The sequence below is a fragment of the Chelonia mydas genome, chromosome 3 (genome assembly GCF_015237465.2).
Source record: "Chelonia mydas isolate rCheMyd1 chromosome 3, rCheMyd1.pri.v2, whole genome shotgun sequence".
Taxonomy (NCBI): domain Eukaryota; kingdom Metazoa; phylum Chordata; order Testudines; family Cheloniidae; genus Chelonia; species Chelonia mydas.
Window position 1 is genome coordinate 14,502,933 of NC_057851.1, and position 19,434 is coordinate 14,522,366.

The 19,434-nt window shown below is 45.1% G+C and overlaps 1 protein-coding gene across 3 annotated transcripts in view; it reads right to left on the bottom strand.

Annotated features, from left to right (window-relative positions):
- The window catches only part of LOC102943860 (24-hydroxycholesterol 7-alpha-hydroxylase), a 61,704-nt gene that overhangs the window by 10,868 nt on the left and 31,402 nt on the right, over window positions 1-19,434 (bottom strand). For all 3 annotated transcript variants that reach the window (XM_007061705.3, XM_043542172.1, XM_043542173.1), the window contains 4 exons: window positions 14,316-14,406; window positions 12,102-12,235; window positions 11,384-11,479; window positions 5,913-6,001 (listed from right to left, as the gene is read on the bottom strand). In XM_007061705.3, coding sequence (XP_007061767.1) covers window positions 5,913-6,001; window positions 11,384-11,479; window positions 12,102-12,235; window positions 14,316-14,406 — 410 coding nt within the window. The remainder of the gene's footprint in view (window positions 1-5,912; window positions 6,002-11,383; window positions 11,480-12,101; window positions 12,236-14,315; window positions 14,407-19,434) is intronic.

Genomic DNA, 19,434 nt, shown 5'->3' on the forward strand with positions numbered 1-19,434 from the left:
ACACCACAGCAAAGGAGTCAGGAGAACAATGAGGTGGCTTTGTGGATGTTATGAAGAGCTCCTCTCACATGTGAACAGCCTGGGAGAAAAGCACAATGGTGCTCATTTGATAGTTTAAGAAGTGGTCTATTTTCATTTATGTTGATACTGGAATTTCATCTGAGGTTTGACTTTTATAATGTGGGAAGACAGAAAAATTATAACACATCATTAAACTATAAAATGCCAGTGTCAAATTAAATGAAGATTCACTTTAGCTTGAGTTATTTTCCTGCCTCTACCACCTACTGACTGTGACATGGGACAGCCTTTCAGGACCCTTTTGCTCACCTGCAAAATGGGGATAGTGTTACACACCTTGGAAAGTGCTTTCAGATATGTGGATAAAAATGATATGTAAATATTACCTGTTATATCACAGCAAGCACAGCCATTATTACATTGTGACCAAATGCACTCTGTATTCACACCCTACACACTACTGTAATAATCTTCATACAAAATATGCCTTATCAGGTATCATTTGAAAACTAACAACTCACTGGTCAATAATATCATGGTGAAATGTATGTAAAGTAGTACCTCAGTTACAAACTGACCAGTCAACGACACCTCGTTTGGAACTGGAAGTATGCAATCAGGCAGCAGAAGACACACACAAGCAAATACAGTACAGTACTAAATGTAAATTACGAAAAAATAAAGGGAAATCAGCATTTTCTTCTGCATAGTAAAGTTTCAAAGCTATATTAGTCAATTTTCAGTTGTAAACTTTTGAAAGACCCATTTAATGTTTTGTTCAGAGTTGTGAACATTTCAGAGTTATGAACAACCTCCATTCCCAAGGTTCTACTGTAGTAACATTATATGTAAGGTCTCAGAGTAGCAGCCGTGTTAGTCTGTATCAGCAAAAAAAAAACAAGGAGTACTTGTGGCACCTTAGAGACTAACAAATATATTTGGGCATAAGCTTTCGTGGGCTAAAACCCACTTCATTGGATGCATGCAGTGGAAAATACAGTAGGAAGTTATATATATACACACACACCACATGAAAAAAATGGGTGTCATCATGAATAGGTTGGAATATGAACAAGAGGCTGCTAGGCAGCTCTCCAAAACCACTTTCTACAGGCCATTACCCTCTGATCCCACTGAGGGTTACCAAAAGGAACACCATTTTCTCAAGAAACTCCCTGAAAAAGCACAGGAACAAATCTGCACAGACACACCCCTAGAACTCCAACCAGGGGTATTCTATCTGCTACCCAAGATCCATAAACCTGGAAACCCTAGATGCCCCATCATCTCAGGCATTGGCACCCTGACAGTAGGACTGTCTGGCAAGGTAGACTCTCTCCTCAGGCCCTACGCTACCAGCACTCCCAGCTATCTTCGAGACACCACTGACTTCCTGAGGAAACTACAATCCATCAGTGATCTTCCAGAAACCACCACCCTGGCCACTATGGATGTAGAAGCCCTCTACACCAACATTCCACACAAAGATGGACTACAAGCTGTCAGGAACAATATCCCTGATTATGTCACGGCAAACCTGGTGGCTGAACTTTGTGACTTTGTCCTCACCCATAACTATTTCACATTTGGGGACAATGTATACCTTCAAGTCAGCAGCACTGCTATGGGTACCCGCATGGCCCCACAGTATGCCAACATTTTTATGGCTGACTTAGAACAACGCTTCCTCAGCTCTTGTCCCCTAACACCCCCTACTCTACTTGCGCTACATTGATGACATCATCATCTGGACCAATGGAAAAGAAGCCCTTGAGGAATTCCACCATGATTTCAACAATTTCCATCCCACCATCAACCTCAGCCTGGACCAGTCCACATGAGAGATCCACTTCCTGGACACTACAGTGCTAATAAGCGATGGCCACATAAGCTACTGACCGCTATACTTACCTACATGCCTCCAGCTTTCATCCAGACCACATCACACGATGCATTGTCTACAGCCAAGCTCTAAGATACAACCGCATTTGCTCCAATCCCTCAGACAGAGACAAACACCTACAAGATCTCTATCAAGCGTTCTTAAAACTACAATACCCACCTGCTGAAGTGAAGAAACAGATTGACAGAGCCAGAAGAATATCCAGAAGTCACCTACTCCAGGACAGGCCCAACGAAGAAAGTAACAGAAAGCCACTAGCAGTCACCTTCAGCCCCCAATTTAAACCTCTCCAGCACATCAAGGATCTACAACCGATCCTGAAGGATGATCCCTCACTTACAGATCTTGGAAGACAGGCCAGACCTCACTTACAGACAGCCCCCCAACCTGAAGCAAATACTCACCAGCAACCACACCCCACACAACAAAAACAATAACCCAGGAACCTATCCTTGCAACAAAGCTTGTTGCCAACTGTGTCCACATATCTATTCAAGGGACACCATCATAGGACCTAATCACATCAGTCACACCATAAGAGGCTCATTCACCTGCACATCTACCAATGTGATACATGCCATCATGTGCCAACAATGCCCCTTTGCCATGTACATTGTCCGGTTTGGCCAATCTCTACACAAAAGAATAAATGAACACAAATTAGACATCAAGAATTATAACATTCAAAAACCAGTTGGAGAACACTTCAACCTCCCTGATCACTCAATTTCAGACCTAAAAGTCACAATTCTCCAACAAAAAAACCTTCAAAAACAGACTCCAACGAGAAACTGCAGAATCGGAATTAATTTGCAAATGGGACACCATTAAATTAGGCTTGAATAAAGCCTGAGAGTGGATGAGTTTACTTTATGTAATGACAATTTCCCCATGCTAATTTCCCCCCACCCCTACTATTATTCACACCTTCTTGTCAACTGTTTGAAATGGGCCATCCTGATTATCACTACAAAAGGTTTTTTCCCTCCTGCTGGTAATAGCCCACCTTAATTGGTCTTGTTACAGTTGCTATGGCAACACCCATTTTTTCATGTTCTCTGTGTATATATATCTTCCTACTGTATTTTCCACTGCATGCATCTGATGCAGTGGGTTTTAGCCCACAAAAGCTTATGCCCAAATATATTTGTTAGCCTCTAAGGTGCCACAAGTACTCCTCGTTTTTTTTAAATTATATGTAAGGTTATGCATTCCCTGTATTTGAGGATGGTAGCATGTGTTCAAACCCACACAGCCCTGACTAGGCAGAAGTTGTTAAACAGATCTGTCCTAAACAAAGAAATGTTTGCTTAGCTCAATTTACATACAAGTAGTAAAAAAGGTCCTCAAGATTGCAAGGCAGATAAACTGTTTTTTCCAAAGATAAAGGACAAGCTGATGCCTCTGGCCAGATTAATTGGCAATCGGCAATCACCTGTCCATTGGCCTTTTTTTGACAGCAAAAGGGGCAGGAACAGCTCAATCTGCATTTTAGCAAGGAATCTTTCACCACAAGACTCCATGTCTCCGTCCATGCAGTGGGAAGGAACTTTATCTAATGGTAACCCAGAGGAAAATGCATTTCAAAGGGGCACTGGACTATAAAACTCAGGGGTAAAAAACACCAAGATTTCTCTCTCTTTCATTCACTTAAGACAACAAAGAAACCAGCCCTTTGACTTTGGGGTGGACCTGATCTGAGAATTTGGTCAGCCATGTTGCTGGGCATCTGTGGTAAGGATTTTTAAAAAACTAGATTTGGTTCAAGGTAAGATTAGCTACTAGAAAGAGTCTTATCTTTATTTCTCTTCTAACCATTTCTGGCTTTAATGCTGGATACTTGTACTCACTTAAAATCTCTTAGTTAAACTTGTTTTATTTTTTAATCAAAAAACTAATCCAGCATTGGGTTTAAACTGAGCTGTTTGAGTAACTCCAGGTGAAGTAGGAAACTGTTGCATATTGACCCTTTAGAGGGGCAACGGACCTCTAATATTTGAACTACCCAGGAGAAGGCTGGACAATGCAGAACACATTTTGGGGAAAATTCAGGATTGGGAGTGTGTTGGTGTCACCCTTCAAGTTGTAACCAAGGCTGGTGGAAGCCAGGGTGTGGTTGGAGTGTTGCTGAACGGCTGCTGGAGTTAGAGATGTTGGACTAGGGCTGCAGCTATACACAGCCATTCAGGGTGTGACCTGCATGCAGTCTGGCTGTTTGTGAGTGGCCCCCTTTGGGAGCTACAACAGCAAAGCATTGGGAGGCACCCAAAGTTGCAGGTGGTGACAACCCCTCACTGGTGTGGATTGCACCCCAAAATGTGACACACATTCACCTTTGCCCTGCATTATCTCATCTTCTTTCTCCATCTCCTCCCTTTTCCTTAAAGATCTATGTCACTGCATTGCAAAAGAGAACATTAGACAGGGGGTAGACCCTGGGTTCCCCTCTTTCCTCTTGGTTCCAGCCCAGCAACACTGTAGCAAGCAGGCAAGTTCTGCTCCCTTGGACTCTACTGCCTTCCTGGGCTTCTTCCTATCTCAGCCTGCCTATAGGACTTCTCCATAGCTCTCTTCTGGGCCCACTGTGTTTCTGTACTCTTCCCAGGTTCCATGACCTCTAAATACTCACTCTTCTTAGAGGTTGGGGGCTTGCATGGCTCCCCCATGCAGTTCCCCAGTAAGTCTCAAATAAAAATATAAACTTAAACCACTTCTTCTTCAGGCTTCAATTTTCAGCTCCCTCCTGCTATGCTATCTTCCTCAGTCGAACCCTTTCCAGGGGCTCTGACTGAAGGTCTAGATCCTGCCCTTTTATCAAGGCTAATCACCAGAGTTTGCTGTACCCCAGGAACTTCTGTGTCTCTCCCAGCCTCTTGCCACAGCTCTCTACTCAGGAGAGGGTACCAAGAGTAGCTCTGCCCCTGAGCTTCTGCTTCCTTCTCCCCCTCTTGCCATGAAGTCCTTCACTGGCCTAGCAGGAGTCTTCCTACAGACCTCTCTATTGTGCAGGGAGGGAATTCAGAATTCTCCTTTCTACTGCCCTCTCATCTGGCTTCTTCCCTTTATAGTAAACCCCAGATGGGATTAATCAGTAATTGGGCCTAGCCCATCCTCCAGGTGGACTGATTGTGCTCTGGCTCCAATTAACCCTTTCTATACCAGTGTGGGGTACACATCCCAGCATACTAACCTAAATTGCCCTTCTTCCAGTTTAAGCCGATCACTTCTTGACCTACCCTGGGTGGCCGTGAAGAACAATTGATCACCATCCTCTTTATAACAACCTTTTACATATTTGAAGATCAGATGTGGGCAGCTAGCTCTCTGGGATGGGGAGGTTGTTCCATGAATGGGTGGGGGACAGCATGGAACAAAGAAGTGGGCATGAAGGAGGCATCAAGGCTTGCTGAAGGAGTGAAAGGGGATATGATGGAGATGGCATCTGTGCCATGGGACAAGGCATAGTTTTAAAGGGCCTGGAAGGCAAGTACAAGACATTTAAACTTAGGGGAGCCAGTCAAGATATTCAAAGAGGGGTGTGATATGATTGACTGATGGGCAAGGAGCCTAGTTTATCATGAGGAATGAGAGAAGAGGTTTAGACTGGAGAAACATTCCTTAGATCAGTGACAGAATTTATGACCACCACAATCCCACGTGGGTAGACTAGCATGCCCTGTAATTGAAATAACCTTCCATTGATGAAAAGATGCTGGAGAGCAGCAGAACTGGGCTGACTTCTGTCTCCCAAGATGCAGAACCCTGAAAATGTTGGTCTCAGACTCTATTATCTCACAGCTAACTCTACCTTTCCTATGTGTGCAACTTCTTATCAGACCAACTCGGGCAAGGCCCAAAGATTATTGAACTACTGATCGCTGACCAATATCAATACATCTGGAAACAAAAAAAAAAAAAAAAGCCCCACAGTGAGGAAGCTGTTCTCTGCAGGGTTTAAGAATAAATAAACCCCAGCTGTTTCACTGACCTTCCTGGACACTGATGCTTCCCTCCTCCAAATGCCACAAAGCCGTCCAAGAAAGCATTCTTCTCTAAATTTGCCTCTTTCCAACGATCCTGTGGGAAGAAAACATTTTTTTTCCAAATCAGCCTTGTATAAATAAGCTTAACATTTTTCCAGGCTAAAAATGACCTGGGACAGCTAATCCTGGCATATAAAGCTCCCTTCAACCTGTTAAGATTACTTGGCCACTGTGTTGCTAGCATATGGATTTGTAAACAAGGTAATTTAGTCAAGCCCATTTAAAGACAGGAATTTAGGGCCAGATTGACAAAGACATTTAGGCCTCTAAAGGAGCAGGAAGGTGCCAAGTAGGATTTAGGCACTTAGGTGCTTTTGACAATTCAACTAGGCACCTTACCTGCATGTTTAGGCACCTAAGTGCCTTTAAATCTAGCCCTTACCTCACTGAAGCAAGCTGATTCAGAGTGAAGGCTCACACTTTGTCTTTAGTTCTCCCTGAATTGCAAGGTAATACCAGGCAATGCAAATTTAATTATGCATAGGATCTTTCATACAAGCATCTTTCATACATGCATCCGACGAAGTGGGTATTCACCCACGAAAGCTTATGCTCCAATACATCTGTTAGTCTATAAGGTGTGTGGCAAGATGGCTGATGTTCATATGGTGGGTCCTGTGCTTTTCTTGGGGAGGGGCTAAGATGCCACCCTTTGCCCCTGCTCTTGGGTGCCAAGGACCCCGTTACTTTCCCAGGAAGGTGGTAGAGAAGGGAAGCAGGGGAGGGGTCTGGGTTTGCTCCTTCCTCTGAGTCCCAGCCCCTCTCAACCCCTGCGGGTTTCTTACCCTCGTCCCCCTTAGGTGGGGTTACCCTCAGTCCTTAGATGCTGGGAGGAAGGGAATCTCCCTCTCCTGCTGTGGCAGGGTCTCCCTTACTTCAGTTTGCAGGTCTTCCAAATCTCTCAACACACCTCCAAGCTCCAGTCCTCTCTCCTTCCTCTACCCCTGACTGCCTGAAGCAGGGGTTTTCTCCTCTTCGGTTCCTGACAGGTGCTCCAATTAACCTGTAGCAACCCTCCCTAGTCTACAGGGAACCACACCTTAATTAGCTTAGGGCTTATATATTTCCCCTTGACCACTCTACCACTGCTCCCTGGCCCTCCTGTATCACATATTTCCCCCCCCCGGCTCAACACCACGGGATTGGGCTACTTGAGATGAGAGACAGTGTTGTCGTGACAGGCTATCCATGTTGCCGTATTGGCTTCCAGCTCTATGCTGTATCTGGAAGTGGAAAGGTTGTAGGAGTAAAAACCATCTAGTCACTTGTGCATTCCTCTCCTTGTTTGTGTGCATCCATTGGAGTGGGGCATGGTCTGTCACAAGGGTGAACCACCACCTAAGCAGGAAGTACCATAGAATCTTCATGGCCCTTTTAACCACTAGGCATTTTTTCTACTGTGGCGTATCGTTGCTCCCTGGGCAGGAGCTTTCAGCTGAGGTAAAGGATTGGGTGCTCCTCATCCCCCATCATCTGTGAAAGGACGGCCCCAAGTCCTACCTCCGAGGCATCTATTTGAAGGATGAATTCCTTTTTAAAATCTGGGGCTATGAGCACTGAATGACTGCAAAGGGCTGTCCTTAGGTCTGTGAAAGCTTCTTCTGCCGCTTTGGTCCACTTAACTGTCTCAGGGCCCCGAGCTCTTATCAGGTCCGTCAGAGGTGCTGCCCTTGTGGTGAAGTGAGGGATGAACCAACGATAGTATCCCACGATCCCAAAGAATGCTCTGACTTGCTTCTTGCAGATTGGGCGGGGCCATTCCTGTATTGCCTCACTTTGTTCCACTGGGGCTTCACCAAGCCCCTTTTGACTACATACCCGAGGTATCTGGCCTTGGCTAACCCTATTGCACATTGGGATGGGTTAGCGGTGAGGCCAGCCTGTCTAAGAGCATCTAGTACTGTTTCCACTTTCCCCAGGTGCATCTCCCAGTCAGGGCTATGGATTACCACGTCATCTAAATAGGCGGCAGCATACTTGGCATGGGGTCGAAGTAATCTGTCCATCAATTGTTGGAAAGTCACGGGGGCCCCATGGAGCTCAAAAGGGACGACAGTGCATTGGAAAAGATCGGGTGTAGAGAAAGCATTTTTTTCCTTGGCGTCCTCAGCCAGGGGGATCTGCCAGTAGCCTTTTGTCAAGTCCAAGGTGGTTAAGTATCGGGCCTTGCCTAACTGATCCACCAGCTCATCAATACGTGGTATTGGGTAGGCATCGAATTGGGAGACCACATTTAACTTCCAGAAGTCATTACAAAACCTCAGGCTGCCATCAGGCTTGGGGACCAAGACAATAGGGTTGGACTACTGGCTGTGAGATTCCTCAATCACCCCAAGTTCAAGCATCTTTACTTCTGCCCTAATTTCTTCTCTTTTTGCCTCTGGTATGCAATCTGGTTTTATCGTCACCCTTGCTCCAGGACAGGGGATGATGTGGTGCTGGATCAATGTCGTATGGCCTGGTTGTGTGGAGAACATGTCTCGGTTCCTCTGGATCATTTTGACAACCTCTGTTCGTTGTTCTGGGGCTAATTCAGGGGATATCTTTACCTGCCCTTGTGGGCCATCTGCCTGGGATGGAACCAGCAGGATGGCCAGGCACGTCTCCTGATCATGCCACGGTTTCAGTAAGTTGACGTGGTATATCTGCTCTGGCCTTTGGCGGTCTGGCTGCTTCACCTTATAATTCACCTCCCCAACAGCTTCCATGATCTCATAGGGTCCATGCCAACTGGCCAGGAGCTTACTTTCTGTTGTTGGTACCAGCACCAGCACTCGTTCTTCTGGTTGAAATTTCCGTGTTTTTGCCCAATGATAGTAGGTTCGTTGGGACTCTTGTGCTTTTTCCAAATGCTCTCGTACTATGGGGGTCACTTGGATTATTCGTTCTCATCTGGGCTACATGTGTAATGATGTTCTTCCCCGGGTTGGGTTGTTCCTCCCATTCCTCCTTCAAGATGTCTAATATGCCACATGGGTGGCATCCATACAGTAACTCGAAGGGGGAGAATCCAGTAGATGCTTGGGGAACTTCTCGTATTGCAAACATCAGGTATGGGAGGAGGGTATCCCAGTCTTTTCCGTCTTGGGCCACCACATTTCGGCTCATGCTCTTGAGAGTTCGGTTAAATCACTCAACCGAACCATCTGTCTGGGGATGGTAGACCGAGGTTCGCAAGGCTTGGATGTGGAGCAGGGTACATAAGTCTTTCATTACTCTCGACATGAACAGAGTCCCATGGTCTGCCAGGATCTCCTTAGGGATGCCTACCCTAGCAAAAACCTGCACCAGTTCTTTTGCAATCGCCTTGGACGTGGGGTTTCTTAAAGGAATGGCTTCAGGGTACCGTGTTTCACCTCCCAGGGTTTCAAACAGTTCACGGGTTGCCAGTTGTCTCTCCACAAGGGTGACCAGTTCGTCACAGGTGGAGGGGTCATTCAGGCCTCCCCAGGCTTGGAGGCCCACAGGTAGTCCCCTCGTATAGCAGTCCAGCACCAGGAGCTCCATCATTTTCTCCAAGCTGAGAGCCTCTGGGCATAACCACTTCCAGGCTAGGTGGATTAGGTCAAACAGTTGTGACTGTGGTGTCTTGTCTTTGCAGTACTGCCATTCATGGAACCTCTGGGCTCACAAGGCCGTTGTTATCCCTGCCCTGGCCAGGATCTCTGCCTTCAGTTGGGTGTAATCTGCTGCCTCCTCTTCAGTCATATCATAGTCAGCCTTCTGGGCCTCTCCACACAAAAATGGGGTGAGTATGCCTGACCACTGGTCTCGGGGCCAGGCCTCCCACAGGGCTGTCCTCTTGAAGGCCAGGAGGTATGACTCCACATCATCCTCTCTGGTCATTTTCTGGAGACAGTAGCTGGCCTGTATGGTCCATGTTCCATCATACCCACGGCTCAGCTCCGTAAGGGCCTTCACCTGGTTCACTAGTTCCTACAGCATGGCCTGATCTTGGGTGGCCTGGGTCATCAACAGGTGATTGGTTTCTTGCTGCAGCCTCATGGCCTCCTGTTGGGCAGCTGCCTGGTCCCAGGTAGCCTCCTGCTGGGCAGTAGTGGCTTTCACCAGTGCTTTGACCACATACTCCATCTTGGGGCAGGGTGGTTGTGACCCACCTCTGGATTATGTTCACAGCACAGAAATCCCACTCCTAACACCATGTGTGGCAAGATGGCCATTGTTCATATGGTGGGTCCTGCACTTTTCTTGGGAGGGGCTAAGATGTCACCCCTTGCCCCTGCTCTTGGGTGCTGAGGGCCCCACTACTAGCCCCAGAAAGTGGTAGAGGAAGGACATGGGGGAGGGGTCTGGGTTTGCTCCTTGCTCTGAGTCCCAGTACCTCTCAACCCCTGCAGGTTTCTTACCCTCATCCCCCTTACCCTTGGTCCTTAGATACTGAGGGGAAGGGAGTCTCCCTGTTCTGCTGGTCTCCCTTACTTCAGTTTACAGATCTTCCAAATCTCACAACACACCTCCAAGCTCCAGTCCTCTCTCCTTCCTCCTCTCCCCATAACTGCCTGAAGCAGGGGGTTTTATTAGGTTCCTGACAGGGTTTAATTGACCACAGGTGCTCCAATTAACCTGTAGCAACCCTCCCTAGTCTACAGGGAACCACGCCTTAATTAGCCTAGGGCTTATATTTTCCCCTTGACCACTCTACCACTGCTCATTGGTCCTCCTGTATCACAGGTGCTACAGGACTCTTTGCTGCTTTTACAGATCCAGACTAACGTGGCTACCCCTCTGATACTTTCATCCTGTCTTCTAAGAGTCATGGACCAGAGCTCTCTGTAAATTCAAAAACTTGTCTCTCTCACCAACAGAAGTTGGTCCAATGAAAGCTGCTACCTCACCCACCTTGTCTCTTTCATATTGGTGATAGGCAGTGGTCACAGCACACCAGCAGCCTAATTGATGCAAGTTCTTTGTAGGTACCATGGCAAAGGAGAGTTTTGAGGAAGGACTTGAAGACCATGCAGATGAGGTATAAAACAGATGTCAGGTGGAGGAATCACTGGGCTTCAGACCAGGCTCAGTGCAAGTCAATGGGAGTCTTTTAATTGACTGACTTCAATGGGTTTTGGATCAAGTCCTATATGTATTTGCAATTTACCAGCAAGATACAATTTGCTACTTCAGAGTGGCGGTGATTACACAAAAATATTTTAAACATAAATATGTTCTTGAACTGGAGGATCTTGCTCATTCCAGCAGGTCCCTCTTCTTTGTGCATGCTTTCTTCCCCTATAAATACTAGGGCATTAACCCATATAGTGAGTATTCTAGGGATAGGATTAATATCTTCCTGAAAGCAACCTTAAAGGAAGATGCACTCAACAATATGTTTTGGATCTAATTACATGCAAAAAGGAGAAGAGAGAGCAAAATAAATACATCAAAAGAGGCAACTTACAGGTTTGAATGTTTCAGGGTCTGGAAAGTATTTTGGATTCCTGTGCACCCAATATGGAGACAACATCAGCATGTCACCTGCAGGGATGGTGAAAGTCTAAAAGCAAGAGAAACAATTCTGAAGTAAAGAAATAAATAATTGCAAGTTCAGTCTGATCCCAAAACATACTATTATGAATGCTGCTGGTTCACCAAAAACAGAATGAAAGACCTTGCTAGAGAGGAAGTGCAGCTGGTAAAGCACTATTGGGTGTATTAAGGATGTGATGCAAGGGGAAAATGGGTTTGCACCTTTTGTTGTTGTTGCTGCTTCTTTATTACATATAAGAAAGGCCTGAAGTGGTTTTTTAACATTAGATGTAACAGGAATGTTAAATCTGGTCTTCCCTGGTTCTTGCTGAAGGACTGTATTCAGAAGTGGATTGTAAACCTAGGTAGTCCTCTCATTAAGAGCTTGATCTGAAACCTAGTGAGATCCACAGAAACACTCCTGTTGAAGTCAAATGACCTTTGGATTATGTCCTGAATGGGTGGTAATGCCACTTCTTTACCCAAGATAGCTTTTCTCCCAAATGTTTGTTTAGGAGATTCCTGAGTATCCTGATTTAAATAAGGATTGGGGTTCCCTATGCCTAATTTATTATGTCCAGATACATTTGGGATGGTGACTTCTAGAAGGATTACAGTGTACTATGACAGCCTCATAAAAACAAACCTACCTGAATTTTTATTGGAGTCACCACTTTCTTAGTGATTGCACCTGGAGACCTTAGCCGTATGGCTTCCAAAGTGCACCATTTAATTAAGATAAGCTTCTTAAGGTCATCTTCGGATATTTCAATATTCTCTTTACCTGTTGCATTATAAGAAATAATAATGTATGAATAAGACAGTAAGAAGTACAAGATTTCACATGGGTTATGAGATTTCATCATGCACTGAAACGTTTTGCTAGAGGACTTCTGGTACAGAGCCTCTAGAATTTTCAGTGTTGTCTAGAATGCATTCCTCAAACAGTTTTATACTCCGGCTGGCTAAGCCACTTTGGTATTGCTTTAGCATGTAAGGGTTTCAAATATATCTGGTCAACAAGTTTCAGACTTGTGATAGCTCAACAAAAACTTGACAAAATGTTGATGAAAAATGGTAATTTTTGAGGTGTATGTAAAATTTTGACCAGTTCTAGTTTTAAACTGTGTTAAACGATGTATGTAGATGGATACTGAGACCTAGTGAATGAAACACTGAACTGGGCTTCAGCAGACCTTGGTTCTATTCTTAGCTCTGCAATTGGCCTGCTGGGTGACATTCGGCAAGTCACTTCACCACTCCGTGCCTCAGTTTCCCTATCTGCAAAATAGGGAGAATGATACTGATATACTGAAATGATACTCCTTTGTAAAGCGCTTTGAGATCTGCTGATAAAAAGTGTTACAGAAGGTATTATTGCTGTGCAGAATCTCACTGAACCTATTTTAAAAACCCATCTAAATTCGCAGAACCTTAAATATTGCATTCCTTACTGCCTAATCACATGACCCTGTTATCTGTGTGTTTCTGCTCCCCTACTCTTTCATTGTATCTGTGTTATGACCCTGACTTGCTGTGTCACACTGAACTTAGATGGCATGCTCTTTGGGGCAGCAGCTTCGACTTGTTCTGTGGGGCATCCAAGCACAATTTTGGGCACTAAAAATAGTATTAATAATTAAGCACTTCAGTGCCCACCCTATTTATTTTATTTCCTTAGGTTTGTTATATGTTCATAGAGTCCATTGTAAGACAATAACTTGGGTAAGTTATTGGATCTTACTTTTACATACTATGTTAGGCTCACTAACTCTCAGGACAGTTTTAAAAATGGAAGCAGTTTATAAGGTGCCTATTGAAGGCAACGAAGCACGCTGCAGGAATGACAACATGAGATGATAAAACATGGAAAAAGGAAAGGCAGCCAGACCAAATGCACAGCAAGGCAACATAACAGAAATACTCTGTGGCCCAATGGCACACAATAACCTTCAGGAAAACCAGCCATACACAAAGGTTCCCATTGGGCACACACACAAAATGGGAAGAGACTTTGGCAAATGCTAAATAAATCCAAACATGATGGGGGCATAAATAGTTCACGGTAAACAGACCAAAACAAGTAGGACTTGCAGCATGCCCTGATCGCAGCCAACAATGAAGACAGGTAGACCTCCAATACAAGGGAGTTCCACAAGTAAATTTCCTTGACTAAGAAAATCCTGCTTTCCAGTTCTGAGTGAGTCAATGGAAGCAAGATCAGAGCAGTCTCAGCCCAAATACAACAGGGACACAAGGAATTTGCCTTCAGGAATGAGCACAGCCATTACAGGCAGATCTGTCCACCCTTCCATGGACTTGAGGAGAACGAGTGAGTAATGCTTCCTAAAAGACATGATCATATATTAAACATGGGGCTTTGAGCCAGGATGTCCTGAATTCTCTCCGCTTCTCTGGCACTGGCCTTAATAATGCTTCAAACATTATTTCCAGAAGTAACTCCACTGAAGTCAATGGAGTATAACCGTTTGAAACAGCTTTCAAGTCAGAATCAAGCCTTGTTCCTTTGACAAGAAAGCCCTTAGAAGATATAAGAGATTTCACCCATATGCTAGGCCTGAGCCTGAAGAGCCAAATCCTTAGATCCTTGCTGAGTTCTTACTCAATTTTTATTTATTTCTTGCATTGACATCAACAGGTAGGTTTGCTTGAGTAAGGATGAGCAAATCCTGAGTAAAGATCTCAGGGTTTGGCCAGTTATTATTTGTATTGCAGTTATGCCTAGTAACCCCAGTCATGGAGTCGGACCCCACTGGGCCTGGCCCTGTACAAATTCAGAACAGATTGTTATTTTTTAAATGTATATTCTAGAATACAACAGTCACTTATTTCTGGTTTATTACCTGCTTTGCCGAAAACAGAAACGAGGTCCTCCATGATGTTCTTGTAAATAGAAGGGTGGGATAGTATAAATGCCAGAGTCCAAAATGCCACCTAAAGAAAGAGACTGAAAGAAGTTACCTCAGAATTATAGAGCTGTATTGTAAAGGTGTCAGGTCAGAAGCACAGGCTAGAGACACACCTGTCTGGGGTGATCTAGGTATACTTAGGGGGATGGGATTCAACCTCTCAAGGTCTCGTCCAGCCCTACGCCTATGATTCTAAGTCACAAAGCTCAAGTCCAGATCCAAACCACCCTAAGTTTCTAAGGGGTATTTGGAGTGGGCCCCTCCCTCACGGAAAGCAGATGAGGATGACACTGTAGAACAATGTGACTTCTATTGATTCACGATGGACATGGAGAGCATGTGAAGGAGTTTCAAAAACTGCTACGTGGTCTGAGAGATTGCCAAAGGCCCTGGGATAATGAACCTGAGTCTCATCCCACTTACACCTTTGTCAGTCGGAAGTGGCTACTAAAGTCAGTGGAAAGCCAGTGCAAGAGAGTCAGGTGATTAGCGAGAATATAATGCTGAAATGCATTTGCAAACCAATGAGCTGCAATTCAAGTTTTAAATGCAGGGAAGGGCAAACCTGTTGGACATGCAAAACAGGCACACGTGTCTCATATTGAAAAGCCTTACTTGTACAAAATGAATTTTTGCGCACAATTACCCAATTCCTTTTGTGGGTGTGTGATGACATGGGGTCACGGCGGTGTACCCCCTTTCAGTTAGGAGTGGAACCACACTTCCCTTCACCCAGCTTATAAACAAGCCCACACAAATCTTTTTTTATCAAAGAGCACACCCTTTTCAAGGGTCGCACTTACTATTAACAAGAGCCAACAGCCTACGTAGGAGCTCACTCAGGCTATGTCTGCACTACCACTTATGTTGGTATGACTTACGTCACTCAGGGGTGGGAATAAGCCACCCCTCTGAGTGACGTAAGTTACTCCGACCTAAGCGACAGTGTGGACAGCGCTATATCAGCAGGAGAGCTTCTCCTGCTGACATAGCTACTGCCCTTCATTGGGGATGGATTAATTAAGCCAATGGGAGAGCTCTCTCCCAACAGCTTAACGCAGCTACACTAGGGAGCTTACAGAGGTGCAGCTGCATCGGTGTAGATGCTCCACTGTAAGCTCTCTAGTCTAGCCAGAGCCACAAATACACCTGGGGACAGTCATCATCGCAGGCCTTGTCCAACTAGTGATCTGTTTCCTTCCTTCATGAGACTTCTTTCCTGCATCTGTAGCCAGCCTGTTTGTGGAACCCTTCCCAGTTCCTTCTCTAGGGGCAAGTCTACACTACAAAATTAAGTCAACCTAAGTTATGTCAACGTACACCCACCGCAGTAATTAAATCCCTTTTGCATATCCACACTGTGCTATTTGGGTCAGCGGTGTGCATCCTCCCCACGAGCGATTGCACCGGTTTAACTGTCAGTGTGGGGCATTGTGGGTTGGCTTCTGAAAGGCAGCAACAGTTGATGTAAGTGTCTACGCTGACACTGTTGACCAACTATATTGACCTACGCACTACGCCTCTCGAGGAGGTGGAGTTAAGTCAATATAGTGGGCGAGTTACATCGGTGGATGCTGCATTGTAGTGTAGATGCTTACAGAGTTAGGTCAACATAAAATGCCTTATGTCAATCTAACACTGTAGAGTAGACTAGGCCTAGATTATTCCTTTTCAGTCTTTCCCTAAGCTCTTCTCCTTGGAGTGTGGCTGCATTAATTTAGCCTCTCACTCTCTCCCCTTAAACGGCTCTCTTCTCTGGAGTTGGGTCATGTTAATCAAATTGTCTTGTACGCAGCTCTCTTCCCTGCAGCTGAGTTGTGGGATAGTCTATTGTAAGGCCTTTGTCAGCTGCTCCCTCAGCTGCCCCCTTCTCCTTAATTAGCCTTCAGGGCACTCAGCTGGACAGTGTTTCTCTGCCGATATCCCTGGTGTTTGCCCTGGAGGGAATAGGCAGTATATATGCTAGTGCCCCTCTCCCAGCTCATTCCCCATTGGTTGGATGAGAGAGGAATCTTGGCTCACCCTCTCTGCAAAACTCCTGGCCCAGGATCCTTAAAGATAGAATTTGCTTCCAAGCACGAATCGTTCCTAGGAGCTGTTGTATTAATTTAGATAGAATATATTGGCCAAAGGTGTAAACATAACCCAGTCATTGTACAACATTAAACAGTGCTAAATAAGGTCCGGGGTTTGGTATATAGAGACCTCAGCCTGCCTAACACCAGGGCAAACATGCCACTAAAAAATTAATGTTTTATTAGAGATATGGAGAAGAAGCAAAAACAGTTCAAGCACTTGAAACGTAAAATATACTGTAAGACTCATTTTAACAACATTTCTCATTCCCTTTAGCTGGAGAGAGTTTTAGGAGGAAAAGCCCCCTTTTTTTGACAGTCTCTTAGGTGGTAGGTTTCAGAATAGCAGCCGTGTTAGTCTGTATTCGCAAAAAGAAAAGGAGTACTTGTGGCACCTTAGACACTAACCAATTTATTTGAGCATAAGCTAATAATAATAAGGTAATTGTCCTTTTGGGTAAAAGCAAAGTAGTTAGTTGGGATGGGCTGGAGCTGCTGTTGAGTTTGATCCTGCTTCATCTCAGCTGGTGTTTAGGATTCAGGTGGAGCTGGTAAGGCTGGCAATGTCATCTGGATCCCTCTCGCTGGCCTGGTCTGGTCAGGACACCTCTCAGGATCATGAAGGCCTGGGGTCCCAGGAAACAGTGGGGGTGGCAGCCATGATGGTGAAGCTCACTCCAACAGTCTGCATCTGTTCTTACATCTTCTTTCTCCCCCCAAAGCCTTTCTTTAAGGACCAAAAGGCAGCGATGGCTGAAATAGCCCATCCCCTCATTATTTTGTCCACCAGTTAGGCCCAATATCCAACACAGAAATTTTGGTTCATTAATTTCCAGTTCCACACCTTCTGTTTTCACCAAGGTGGACTTCAGCATAATCCTTGAATCATATCAGCGTGGCCTTTTTTCATCTGGACTAGTTTAGTCTGGTTCTTTTGCAGCTGCTTATAACATTCATTATTGAAAGCAACTTGACCTACTTTCCACCAACATTTATTATAGGTTATTGTAACAGCTTATGAACTTTCATACACATTTACAATTGAGCCTATACTTATGGTATAGCACTTAGAGGAGGGGAAAGTGATAAGGAACAGTCAGCAAGTCATGCCTGACTAATCTAATTGCCTTCTATGACGAGATAACTGGTTCTGTGGATGAAGGGAAAGAAGTGGACGTGTTGTTCCTTGACTTTAGCAAAGCTTTTGACACAGTCTCCCACAGTATTCTTGCCAGCAAGTTAAAGAAGTATGGGCCGGATGAATGGACTATAAGGTGGATAGAAAGCTGGCTAGATTGTCGGGCTCAATGGGTAGTGATCAATGGTTCCATGTCTAGTTGGCAGCCGGTATCAAGTGGAGTTCCCCAAGGGTCGGTCCTTGGGCCGGTTTTGTTTAATATCTTCATAAATGATCTGGAGGATGGTGTGGATTGCACTCTCAGCAAGTTTGCAGATGACACTAAACTGGGAGGAGAGGTAGATAAGCTGGAGGGTAGGGATAGGATACAGAGGGACCTAGACAAATTGGAGGATTGGGCCAAAAGAAATCTGAGGTTCAACAAGGACAAGTGCAGAGTCCTGCACTTAGGAAGGAAGAATCCAATGCACCGCTACAGACTAGGGACCGAATGGCTCGGCAGCAGTTCTGCAGAAAAGGACCGAGGGGTTACAGTGGACGAGAAGCTGGATATGAGTCAACAGTGTGCCCTTGTTGCCAAGAAGGCCAATGGCATTTTGGGATGTATATGTAGGGGCACTGCCAGCAGACCGAGGGACGTGATCGTTCCCCTCTATTCGACACTGGTGAGGCCTCATCTGGAGTACTGTGTCCAGTTTTGGGCCCCACACTACAAGAAGAATGTGGAAAAATTGGAAAGAGTCCAGCGGAGGGCAACAAAAATGATTAGGGGACTAGAACACATGACTTATGAGAGGCTGAGGGAACTGAGGATGTTTAGTCTATGGAAGAGAAGAATGAGGGGAGATTTGATAGCTGCTTTCAACTACCTGAAAGGGGGTTCCAAAGAGGATGGCTCTAGACTGTTCTCAGTGGTAGCAGATGACAGAACAAGGAGTAATGGTCTCAAGTTGCAGTGGGGGAGATTTAGGTTGGATATTAGGAAAAACTTTTTCACTAGGAGGGTGGTGAAACACTGGAATGCGTTACCTAGGGAGGTGGTGGAACCTCCTTCCTTAGAAGTTTTTAAGGTCAGATTTGACAAAGCCCTGTCTCGGATGATTTAATTGGGGATCGGTCCTGCTTTGAGCAGGGGGTTGGACTAGATGACCTCCTGAGGTCCCTTCCAACCCTAATATTCTATGATTCTATGGTAAATTTGTAGGTCCAATTATCACAACAGACTGCTTTCTCTCCATGTCCCCCTTAGGTCCATATTTTATATATATTAGTTGCAGCATTTCCAAAGAACTGCTTCAATACAGACTGGAATGGAGGAGGATGCAAAGAGCCGACCCCATAGAGATGGGACCAAAGGTAGAAGAAGATAGAGAGGTAGACCCTTTCAAACCCTTAAAAGGCAATGCTACCTGTGCCTTTAAGTGGCAGACTACCCCATCACTGGGTGTAAATGCATTTTGTGGGAACAATGCTTGTACCCAGCTGTGAAAATCTGCCCCGTGAGTCTAATAAAAGGTCAGATAAGAAGCTGACAAAAGATTAAGGGCTGGATTGTGAACTCTTCTTGCCATTGTTGACGAGTTACTAACCTGAGTAATCCCAATGATTTCCATGGGTCTACTTGGTTGGGCGAGTAACCCTAACAGTGAGAATAAGAGAGCTCACAGTCTGGGTAAAATTCGGTCTCCTCCTCTGCTGAATACTTACATGTTCCTCTTAAATGAGCCTTTTCCTCTTTCTACTTTAAACTATAAAAAGGAGTGTGAAATATACAGTGCCTACATTCACTCTAATTTCAGATACCCAGGTATTAAAATGAATTAGTATGCCATATGACTTT